Raw genomic sequence first — 11933 nt, forward strand, 5'->3', positions numbered from 1 at the left:
GTCACCCGAGGGACCCTGGGCCCTATCATTGTCCCCAAAGTGTCACCTGGGGGGCACTGGGCCTTGTCATTGTCCCCAAAGTGTCACGTGGGGGGATCCCGGGCCTTGTCATTGTCCCCACAGTGTCCCCACAGTGTCCCCAAAGTGTCACCTGAGGGGCATTGGGCCTTGTCATTATCCCCAGAGTGTCACCTGAGGGGATCCCGGGCCTTGTCATTGTCCCCAGAGTGTCCCTAAAGTGTCACCTGAGTGTCCCTGGGCCCTGTCACTGTCCCCAGAGTGTCACCTGAGGGACCCCGGGCTCTGTCACTGTCCCCAGAGTGTCCCCTGAGGGACACTGGGCCCTGTCACTGTCCCTAAAGTGTCACCTGGGGGGGCTCTGGGCTCTGTCATTGTCTCCAGAGTGTCACCTGAGTGTCACCTGAGTGTCCCCTGAGTGTCCCCTGAGTGTCCCTGGGCTCTGTCACTGTCCCCAGAGTGTCCCTAAAGTGCCACCTGAGGGACCCTAGGCCCTATTACTGTCCCCAAAGTGTCCCCTGAGGGACACTGGGCCCTGTCACTGTCCCCAGAGTGTCACCCGAGGGTGCCCTGCCACCCCCCAAGGGTCCCCACAGCCCTGTTCTCCCTGTCACCACCCCCCAGGTGTCCCCAGGTGTCCCCAGGGATGTCCCTGGCGGCAGAGAGGTGACAACGCTCCACCCTGGGTGACAACACGGTTTATTCCCGGCACGGCTCGGCGACAGCGACACGGCGGCGACACCTGGGGGACAGGCGGAGTCACACGCTGGTGGCCTGCGCGTCGTCGGCGGGCTGGTCCCACCCCCTTGGCGACACGGCGGGGACAGCGCGGGCGTGTCGCGGGGTGGTGGCACCGCGCAGCTCCGAGAGCTCCTGCTGCAGGGCCGAGAGGCGGCGCGCCTGGGGACACAGGGATGTCACCTGCGTGTCACCTGGGGGCATCTGGGGTCACCTGAGTGTCATCTGGTGTCATCTGGGTCACCTGAGTGTCACCTCAGGGGTAGCTCAGGATCACCTCTGGGTCACCTGGTGTCACCTGGGTATCACCTGGGTGTCATCTGGTGTCACCTGAGTGTCATCTGGGGTCATCTGGGGTCATCTGGTGTCACCTGGGTCACCTGAGTGTCACCTCAGGATCACCTCTGGGTCATCTGGTGTCACCTGGGTGTCACCTGGGGGTCATCTGGTGTCACCTGAGTGTCATCTGGTCACCTGGGTGTCATCTGGGGTCACCTGGGTGTCACCTGGGTGTCACCTCAGGGGCACCTGGGTCACCTCTGGGTCACCTCAGAGTCACCTAGTCACCTCTGTGTCACTTGGTGTCACCTGGGTGTCACCTCAGGGTCACCTGGGTCACTTCAGGGGCACCTCAGGGGCACCTCTGGGCCACGTCAGGGGCACCTGGGTGTCATCTGGTGTCAACCTCAGGGTCATCTGGTCACCTCAGGGTCACCTCAGGGTCACCTGGTGTCACCTGGGTCACCTGGGTGTCACCTCAGGGTCACCTCAGGGGCACCTCAGGGTCACCTGGTGTCACCTGGGTCACCTGGGTGTCACCTCAGGGTCATCTGGGTGTCCACCTGGGTGTCATCTGGGGTCACCTGGGATCACCTCAGGGTCACCTGGGGTCACCTGGTCACCTCAGGCGCACCTCAGGGTCACCTGGGTGTCAGCTGGTGTCACCTCAGGGTCACCTGGTGTCACCTCAGGGGCAACTCCGTGTCAACTCTGGGTCACCCCAATGTCCCCAATATCCCCAAATGTCCTCCAATATCCCCAATGTCCCCAAATGTCCTCAAAATCCCCAGTGTCCCCAATATCCCCAATGTCCCCAATTGTCCCCAATGTCCCCAGTGTCCCCAGTCCCTCCCAGTCCCTCCCAGTCTCACCAGTTCCCAGCCCTTCTCCTCGCTGCTTTTCAGCCTCTCCAGATCCTTCTTCCGACTTCCTTCAGCCGCCGTCAGCCTGGGGGAGGTGACACTTGGGGACATCCAACTGGTTTGGGACACCAAACTGGTTTGGGACATCCAAACTGGGACCCCAAACTGCTCTGGGACCCCAAACTGGGACCCCAAACTGGGACATCCAAACTGGTTTGGGACCCCAAACTGGGACATTCAAACTGGTTTGGGATCCCAAACTGGGACATCCAAACTGGGACATCCAAACTGGGACATCCAAACTGGTTTGGGACACCAAACTGGGACAACCTAACTGGTTTGGGACCCCAAACTGGGACATCCAAACGGTTTGGGACTCCAAACTGGGACATCCAAACTGGTTTGTCACACCCCAAACTGGGACATCCAAACTGGTTTGGGACATCCCAACTGGGACATCCAAACTGGGACATTCAAACTGGTTTGGGACACCAAACTGGGACATCCAAACTGGTTTGGGATCCCAAACTGGGACATCCAAACTGGTTTGGGACCCCAAACTGGGACATCCAAACTGGGACATCCAAACTGGTTTGGGATCCCAAACTGGGACATCCAAACTGGTTTGGGACCCCAAACTGGGACATCCAAACTGGTTTGAGACCCCAAACTGGGACATCCAAACTGGGACATCCAAACTGGGACATTCAAACTGGTTTGGGACACCAAACTGGGACCCCAAACTGGTTTGGGACACCAAACTGGGACATCCAAACTGGTTTGAGACCCCAAACTGGGACATCCTAACTGGGACATCCTAACTGGGACATCCAAACTGGGACATCCAAACTGGGACATCCAAACTGGGACATCCAAACTGGTTTGGGACCCCAAACTGGGACATCCAAACTGGGACATCCTAACTGGGACATCCAAACTGGTTTGGGACACCAAACTGGGACATCCAAACTGGCTTGTCACACCCCAAACTGGGACCCCAAACTGGGACCCCAAACTGGGACCCCAAACTGCTCTGGGACCCCAAACTGGTTTGGGACCCCAAACTGGGACATCCAAATTGGGACATCCAAACTGCTCTGGGACCCCAAACTGGGACATCCAAACTGGTTTGTCACACCCCAAACTGGGACATCCAAACTGCTTTGGGACCCCAAACTGGGACATCCAAACTGGTTTGGGACTCCAAACTGGGACATCCTAACTGGTTTGTCACACCCCAAACTGGGACATCCCAACTGGGACACCCAAACTGGTTTGGGACACCAAACTGGGACACCCAAAACTTTGGGCAATCCACACATTTTGGAACATCCAAATTTCGGGTTTTCCCCGTTTAGTGACACCCCAGGTTTGTCACACCCCGTATTGGGGTTTGACACCCCATTTTGGGATTTTCCCTCCCCATTTTGGGGTTTTCCCCCCATTTTTAAGGTTTTTTGTCCCCATTTTGAGATCCCAACTGGCCCCAGATTTATCACACCCCATTTTTAGGGTTTTCCCCCATTTTTGGGTTTTCCCCCCCCATTTTTAGGGTATTTTCCCCCATTTTTAGGGTATTTTCCCCCATTTCAGGTTCCCATCTGAACCCCACCTTTATCACACCCCATTTTTAGGGTTTTTTCCCCCCACATTTTGGGGTTTTTTCCCCATTTTTAGGGTGTTTTCCCCCCACATTTTGGAGTTTTTCCCCCCATTTTTAGGGTTTTCCCCTCACATTTCGGGTTTTTTTCCCCATTTTTAGGGTTTTTCCCCCATTTCAGACTCCCACCTTGCCCCCAGGTTTATCACACCCCATTTTTAGGGTGTTTTCCCCCATTTTTTAGGTTTTTTCCCCCCATTTTTAGGGTGCTTTTCCCCCACATTTAGGGTTTTTTCCCCATTTTCAGGGTTTTTTTCCCCATTTTTAGCGTTTTCCCCCCACATCTCGGGGTTTTTTCCCCATTTTTAGCGTTTTCCCCCCACATTTCGGGGTTTTCCCCATTTTTAGGGGTTTTTCCCCCATTTCAGACTCCCACCTTGCCCCCAGGTTCGCCGCCCTGGCATTTCCCTGCTCCAGCCGCTCGCGGAGCTCCGCCAGCTCCTCCCGGTGCAGCTCCGCGTTCCGCGCCTCCCTCTCGCGGAGCTCCGCCAGCTCCTCCCGGTGCAGCTCCGCGTTCCGCGCCTCCCTCTCGCGGAGCTCCGCCAGCTCCTCCCGGTGCAGCTCCGCGTTCCGCGCCTCCCTCTCGCGGAGCTCCGCCAGCTCCTCCCGGTGGAGCTCCGCGCTCCGCGCCGCCCGAGCCTCCGCCTGCTCCAGCCGCTCGCGGAGCTCCGCCAGCTCCTCCCGCAGCGCCTCCAGCAGCCGCCCGTGCTGGGGACAGAGGGGACATGGGGACAGTGTCACCGGGGTTTGGGGACACGGTTACCGGGATTTGGGGACACTGAGGACAGTGTCACCGGGGTTTGGGGACACTGGGGACAGTGTCACCGGGGTTTGGGGACACTGGGGACACGGTTACCGGGGTTTGGGGACACTGGGGACAGGATTACCGTGGGGCAACGGGGCTTGGGGACACTGGGGACAGGGTTACCGGGGTTTGGGGACACTGGGGACAGGGTTACCGGGGTTTGGGGACACTGGGGACACGGTTATTGAGGGCTGGGGACAGAGGGGACAGTGTCACCGGGGTTTGGGGACACGGTTACCGGGATTTGGGGACACTGGGGACAGTGTCAGCGGGGTTTGGGGACACTGGGGACACGGTTATTGAGGGCTGGGGACCCTGGGGACGCTGGGGACAAGGTTATCGGGGGCTGGGGACACTGGGACAGCGGGACAGCGTCACCGGGGGGACAGGGGGACACAGCAGGGACAGCGGGACAGTGTCACCCGGGGGACAGCAGAGGACACTGGGGACAGCGGGAGAGCGTCACCGGGGGCTGGGGACACTGGGGACAGAGTTACCGGGGTTTGGGGACACTGGGGACAAGGTTACCTGGGGTTGGGGACACTGGGACAGAGTCACCGGGGGACACCGGAGAGACACCGGGGGAGTGTCTAGGTGACACCGGGAGGTATCCAGGGGACCCCGGAGGTCACCAGGGGACAATGAAGGGTATCCGGGGGACACCAGAGGTCACCGGGGGACAATGAAGGGTATCCGGGGGACACCGGAGGGACACCGGGGGACACCGGGGGACACCGGCACTGTCACCCGCCGGGGTTACCTTCTCGAGCGGCCGCAGCGCGTAGAGCTGTCCCGGTGTCACCGAGTCCTCGGCCAGGCGCTGCCAGGGCACGGCGGGCTTGCGGGGCAGCGACACCGACGGGCGCAGCTTGCCCCGGGGCTGCGGGGTGACACCGGGAGTGACCCGTTAGTGACACCGCGAGTGGCACCGGGACATCGGGAGTGGCATCGGGACACCGGGAGTGGCACCGGGACACGGGGAGTGGACCGGGAATAGCCCGGGAGTGGCCCGTTAGTGACACCGGGAGTGGCACCGGGACACCGGGATTGACACCGGGACAGCCTCTAGTGTCACCGGGACACCTATTAATGTCCCTTAATGGCACCAGGACACTCTTTAGTGTCACCGGGACACCGGTAATGTCCCGTTAAAGTCCCGTTATTGTCCCCGGGACACCCATTAATGCCACCGCAAGTCGGGTTAGTGTCACCGGGACACCTATTAATGTCCCTTAATGGCACCGGGACACCCTTTAGTGTCACCGGGACACCTATTAATGTCCCTTAATGGCACCAGGACACTCCTTAGTGTCACCGGGACACCGGGAATGTCCCATTAATGTCCCCTCAATGTCCCCAGGACACCCATTAACGCCACCACACGTCGGGTTAATGTCACCGGTCACTCTCCACACCCCCCACGTCCCGATGTCCCCAATGTCCGCAATGTCCCCATCACTCACCAGGCCATCCCCGCTCCCCGCTGTCCCCACGGCCACCTCGGGTGTCACCTGGGCCGCCTGTCGGTCACCGTCCGGCCCCACCGGCCCCCTGGCCGCCTTGCCCTGCGCCGGGACGCTCTGAGTGCGCTGGACGTTGCGGCGTCGCCGGGATGTCACCGCGATTGTCACCGGGGACGGCGGTGACACCGGGGATGGCTCTGTCACTGTCACCGCTGTCCCCTCGTCGCCGCTGCGGCCGCGCCGGACGCTGGTCAGCGATTGGCTCTTGAGCAGAGGGCTGTGCTTGCCGAGCTCCCGAGGGGCGACAAAGCTGGGCTTGGGGGGCTCGGCGGGGCTGCGGGGACACGGGGACAGTGGGGACAATGGGGACAGTGGGGACAGTGGGGACAAGGGGACAGTGGGGACAATGGGGACAGTGGGGACAAGGGGACAGTGGGGACAAGGGGACAGTGGGGACACGGGGACAAGGGAACAGTGGGGACAGTGGGGACAGTGGGGACAGTGGGGACAAGGGGACAGTGGGGACAATGGGGACAGTGGGGACAGTGGGGACAAGGGGACAGAGGGGACAGTGGGGACAGTGGGGACAGTGGGGACAAGGGGACAGTGGGGACAATGGGGACAGTGGGGACAGTGGGGACAAGGGGACAGTGGGGTGGGAACAAGGGGACCCCAAAGCCTGTTGGGATCAAACCCAGCTCCTGACTCCAAATAGAATCAGAGGGACCCCAAATCCTGTTGGGACAGGTGGAATCCCAAATCCTATTGGGATCAGAGGGACCCCAAATCCTATTGGGACAAGGAGAACCCCAAAGCCTGTTGGGATCAAACCCAGCTCCTGACCCCAAATAGGATCAGAGGGACCCCAAATCCTATTGGGGTCAGAGGGACCTGAAATCCTACTGGGACAAGGAAGACCCCAAATCCTATTGGGACCAGAGACCCCAAATCCTAATGTTATCTGACTCAGCTCCCAGAGATGTTCCCAAGGGTCCCAAATGTCCCCCTTGTCCCCTCATGTCCCCCTTGTCTCCTCATGTCCTGCAGTGTCCTCCTTCTCCCCACATCCCCCTTGTCCCCAGATGTCCCCAAATGTCCCCAGATGTCCCTGGTACCTCCTGGCAGCGCTGGAGCTGAGCCGGACGGACACAGGGACAGGTGTCCCCTCCCTGATGGCCCTCAGGATGGTGGGCAGTGGCTCCAGGTCCTCCTGCGTGGCCTTGGGGACACCATGGGGACATTGTGGGGACATTGTGGAGACAACGGGGACATTATGGGGACACCATGGGGACATTGTGGGGACATTGTGGAGACAACGGGGACATTATGGGGACACTGTGGGGACAATGAGGACACCACGGGGACACCCTGGGGACATTGTGGGGACAATGGGGACATTAAGGGGACGTTATTGGGACATCATGGGAATAACAGGGATATTATGAGGACAACAGGGGACATTAAGGGGACACCACAAGGACATTATGGGGACAACGGGGACACCATGGGGACACTTGGGGGACAATGGGGACATTATAAAGACATTATGGGGACGTTATGGGGCACCTTGGGGACACTTTGGGGACATTGGGGACATCTTGGGGACACCTCGGGGACACCTTGGGGATACCTTGGGGACACCTTGGGGACATTAGGGACACCTTGGGGACATTTAGGGACAATGGGGACATTATGGGGACATCATGGGGATGTTATGGGGCACCTTGGGGACACTTTGGGGACATTGGGGACACCTTGGGGACACCTTGGGGACATTTAGGGACATTGGGGACATCTTAGGGACATCTTGGGGACACCTTGGGGACATTTCGGGGACACCTTGAGGACATTCAGGGACATTGGGGACATCTTAGGGACAACGAGGACACCATGGGCACAACAAAGACACCTTGGGGACACCTTGGGGACATTTAGGGACATTGGGAACATCTCAGGGACAACGAGGACACCACGAGAACAACAAAGACACCTTGGGGACATTAAGGACACCCTGGGGACACCAATGTCACGTTACAGGGACCCCAGGTGGACAAGGTGACCAAGGTGACAAAGGGGCAGCAGTGGCACCTGGTCGAGGCCGGAGAAGATGTCACAGAGCAGCAGGTGCAGGGTGGCCAGCTCCAGCGCCAGGTCCACGTGGCCATCGTAGGTGGCCATGTTGGCCTGGCCGTCCGGGGTGGCCACGGCCAGCAGGAAGTCGGACATGGTGGCCCAGTTGTGCTCCAGGAAGTCGTTCATGAAGGTCATGTAGGGCTCCTTGTCGCCGAACCTGGTGGTCATCGTGGTGGTGGTCATCGTGGTGGTCGTTGGCAGGGTGGTCATTGTTGTGGTGGTCATTGTTGTGGTGGTCATTGTCAGGGTGGTCATTGTTGTGGTGGTCATGGTTGTGGTGGTCATCATGGTCGTGGTGGTCATCGTGGTGGTCATTGTCAGGGTGGTCATTGTTGTGGTGGTCATGGTCGTGGTGGTCATCATGGTCGTGGTGGTCATCGTGGTGGTCATTGTCAGGGTGGTCATTGTTGTGGTGGTCATGGTCAGGGGTCATTGTCATGGTGGTCACTGTTGTGGTGGTCATTGTTGTGGTGGTCATCATGGTGGTGATCATCGTGGTGGTCATTGTCAGGGTGGTCATTGACAGGAGTGATTGTCATGGTGGTCATTGTGGTCATCATGGTGGTCATTGTCAGGGTGGTCATTGTCGTGGTGGTCATCATGGTCATCATGGTGGTCATTGTCAGGGTGGTCATTGTCGTGGTGGTCATCATGGTCGTGGTGGTCATTGTGGTGGTCATTGTCAGGGTGGTCATTGACAGGAGTGACCATCATGGTGGTCATTGTGGTCATCATCATGGTGGTCATGGTCATGGTGGTCACTGTTGTGGTGGTTGTGGTTAGGGGCCATCGTCATGGTCATTGTCATGGTGGTCGTGGTGGTTGTGGTCATGGTGGTCATTGTCGTGGTGGTCATTGTCGTGGTGGTCATCATCATGGTCATGGTGGTCTTGGTCAGGGGTCATCATCATGGCTAACGGGTCATTGTCATGGTTAAGGGTCACCACCATGGTCAAGGGTCACCACCATGGTCAGGGGTCACCACCATGGTCAGGGGGTCATTGTCATGGTCAGTGGCCACCATCATGGTGTTCATCATCAGGGTCAGTGGTCACCATCATGGTGGTCATCATCATGGTCAGTGGTCACCATCATGGTCAGTGGTCACCATCATGGTGATCATCATCATGGTCTGGGGCCACCATCATGTCAGTGGTCATTATCAGGGTCAGTGGTCACCATCGTGGTCAATGGTCAACATCATGGTGATCATCATGGTCAGTGGTCACCATCATGGTCAGTGGTCACCATCACATCAGTGATCATTATCAGGGTCAGTGGTCACCATCATGGTCAGTGGTCACCACCATGGCCAGCGGTCACTTTCACAGCCACCCCCTCCCCACCCCACCATGACCTACGTGGTGAAGTTGGCCAAGTTCTGGATGACCTTTGCCACCAAGGTCAGCGTCCGCGAGGTGACCTCCCCGGGGTACTCCTGCACCAGGCCGAAGAGGCTTGGGGACATGATGGCCGGACAGAGGAACCGCAGGAACAGCGAGGCTGACACCAGCCGCTGGCCGGTGGTCACCTTGCCCCTGGCCGCGCACTCCTCGCGCCACGCCGAGAACACCGCGGCCAGCTCGGCCGGGAAGGACCTGCGCCGGGACACGTGGTGGGGTTGGGGACATGGAGATGACATCAGGGGTGGTGGGACTGAGTGGGGCTGTGGCCATCTCTGGGGGGGTGACCACTCCATCTCCGTTCCCAAGGTTGTCCCCAGGTCCATCCTGATGTCCATCCTCATCTCTGTCCCCAAATGTGTCATGAGGTCCATCCTGATGTCCATCTCTGTCTCCAAGGTTGTCCCCAGGTCCATCCTGATGTCCATCTCTGTCCCCAAACTTGTCCCCAGGTCCATCCTGATGTCCATCCCCATCCCTGTCCACCATCTCTGTCCCCAAACTTGTCCCCAGGTCCATCCATCTCCAGGTCCACCCTCATGTCCAGGCTCCTCCCAGGCCCTCCTGGCCCTGGTGTCCCCCAGTGCCACCCCAATGTCCCCAGGTGCCACCCTGACGTCCCCAGTGCCACCCTGGTGCCCCCAGTGCCACCCCGATGTCCCCCGGTGCCACCCTGATGTCCCCAGGTGCCACCCTGGTGCCCCCAGGTGTCACCCCAATCTCCCCAGGTGCCACCCCAATCTCCCCAGGTGTCACCCCGATGTCCCCAGGTGCCACCCTGGTGCCCCGAGTGCCATCCCACTGTCCCCCGGTGCCACCCAATGTCCCCAGGTGCCACCCCGCTCTCCCCCAGTGCCACCCCAATGTCCCCAGTGCCACCACGCTGTCCCTGCTGTCCCTCACTCGGTGCCGTCGGTGATGCTCCTCAGGGTCTCCTGGCACACCTGCCGCAGGTGCTCCTGGTGCTGGCACAGCTCCACCCCCGACACCTTGCTGGGGTCAACCTCGGCGCTCTGCTCGGAGCTGCACAGCTGGGCCACCACCTCCCCTGGGGACAGGGACAGCCGCAGGGGACACAGAGGTCACCGGGGTGGGGATGGCAGCGAGGAACCCAAAACATGTCACCGTGGATGGTCATGGTGTCCCACAGCCCATGAGGGGACTGACTGGTCACCAACATGGTCACCACCATGGATGGTCAGGATGCCCCACAGCCCATGATGGGCACTGAGTGGTCACCAACGTGGTCACCACCATGGATGGTCAGGGATGTCCCATGACCCGTGAGGGCACTGAGTGGTCACCAATGTGGTCACCACCATGGATGGTCAGGGTGTCCCACAACCCATGATGGGACCAAGTGGTCACCACCATGAGTGGTCAGGGGTGTCCCACAGCCCATGAGAGGACAGGGTGGTCACCAACGTGGTCACCACCATGGATGGTCAGGATGTCCCACAGCCCATGACAGGGCTGACTGGTCACCAACATGGTCACCAGCATGGATGGTCAGGATGTCCCACAGCCCATGACAGGGCTGACTGGTCACCAACATGGTCACCACCATGGATGGTCAGGATGTCCCACGGCCCATGATGGGACCAAATGGTCACCAACGTGGTCACCACCATAGATGGTCAGGATGCCCCCCACCCCCCAGTGCCCGGTGCCACCCAGAATGTCCCCCCGGGATGTCCCCTGTCCCCTGTCCCCTACCCAGTGTGTCCTGGAGGTACTTTGCCCCCACCAGCTTCATGTACTCGTCAATGGCCTTGGTGGCCACCGTGTTCTCGCGGAAGATCAGCGCCTCGTGGTCATCGAAGCGGTCAAGCTCGGCCACGCCCAGGTCGATCAGGAAGGACTGTGGGGACACGAGGTGACAAGGGGGACATCGAAAGGCCACCTCAGCCTGGGTGTCCTGGCGCTCACCTGGGGTGGGTTTGTCACCTTCAGCCCTGAAAAATACACTAAAAAGTACTAAAAGAGCCCTAAAAATACCCTAAAAAAGTACAAAAAAAGCCCTAGGAAAGTCCTAAAAAAATCCTGAAAAAGCCCTAAAAGCAGCCGAAAAAAATCCTAAAAAAGTCTATAGAAAACTCTAAAAAAATCCTGAAAAATTCTAAAAAAGCTGCTAGAAAACCCTAAAAAAGCCCTAAGAAACCCTAAGAAACACTAAAACAAAAACCAACTCATCCAACCCAAATCAACTCATCCCATCCCATTCCATCAAACTCATCCATCCCAACCTAATTCAATCCATCCCATCCTATAAATCCCATAAATCTTATCCCATCCATCCCATCCCATCCATCCCATCCCATCAATCTTATCCCATAAATCCCATCCCATCCCATTGATCCCATCCCATCATCCCATCCATCCCATCATCCCATCCATCCCATCCCATCCCATAAACTTTATCCATAAATTTTATCCCATCCCATCCCATCCCATCCCATCCCATCCCATCCCATCCCATCCCATCCCATCCCATCCCATCCATCCCATCCCATCCCATCCCATCCCATCCCATCCCATCCCATCATCCCATCCCATCCCATTCCATCCCAT

The 11933-nt window shown here is 58.7% G+C and overlaps 1 protein-coding gene across 1 annotated transcript; it reads right to left on the minus strand.

Moving 5' to 3' along the window:
- Nucleotides 1-703: 703 nt before the first annotated feature.
- LOC146422674 (RAS protein activator like-3-like) lies at nt 704-11555 on the minus strand. Its single transcript, XM_085045780.1, has 11 exons — nt 11552-11555; nt 11079-11291; nt 10266-10410; nt 9321-9557; nt 7915-8116; nt 6942-7045; nt 5827-6160; nt 5124-5243; nt 3935-4266; nt 1908-1983; nt 704-918 (listed from the first exon to the last, which is right to left on the minus strand). Exons 1-11 carry the CDS (start codon nt 11553-11555, stop codon nt 778-780), a joined length of 1908 nt encoding a protein of 635 aa, XP_084901906.1. The 3' UTR covers nt 704-777.
- Between the last annotated feature and the right edge of the window lie 378 nt (nt 11556-11933).

Source organism: Lichenostomus cassidix, unplaced genomic scaffold (genome assembly GCF_008360975.1).
Source record: "Lichenostomus cassidix isolate B80296 unplaced genomic scaffold, HeHo_3.0 HiC_scaffold_39, whole genome shotgun sequence".
Taxonomy (NCBI): domain Eukaryota; kingdom Metazoa; phylum Chordata; class Aves; order Passeriformes; family Meliphagidae; genus Lichenostomus; species Lichenostomus cassidix.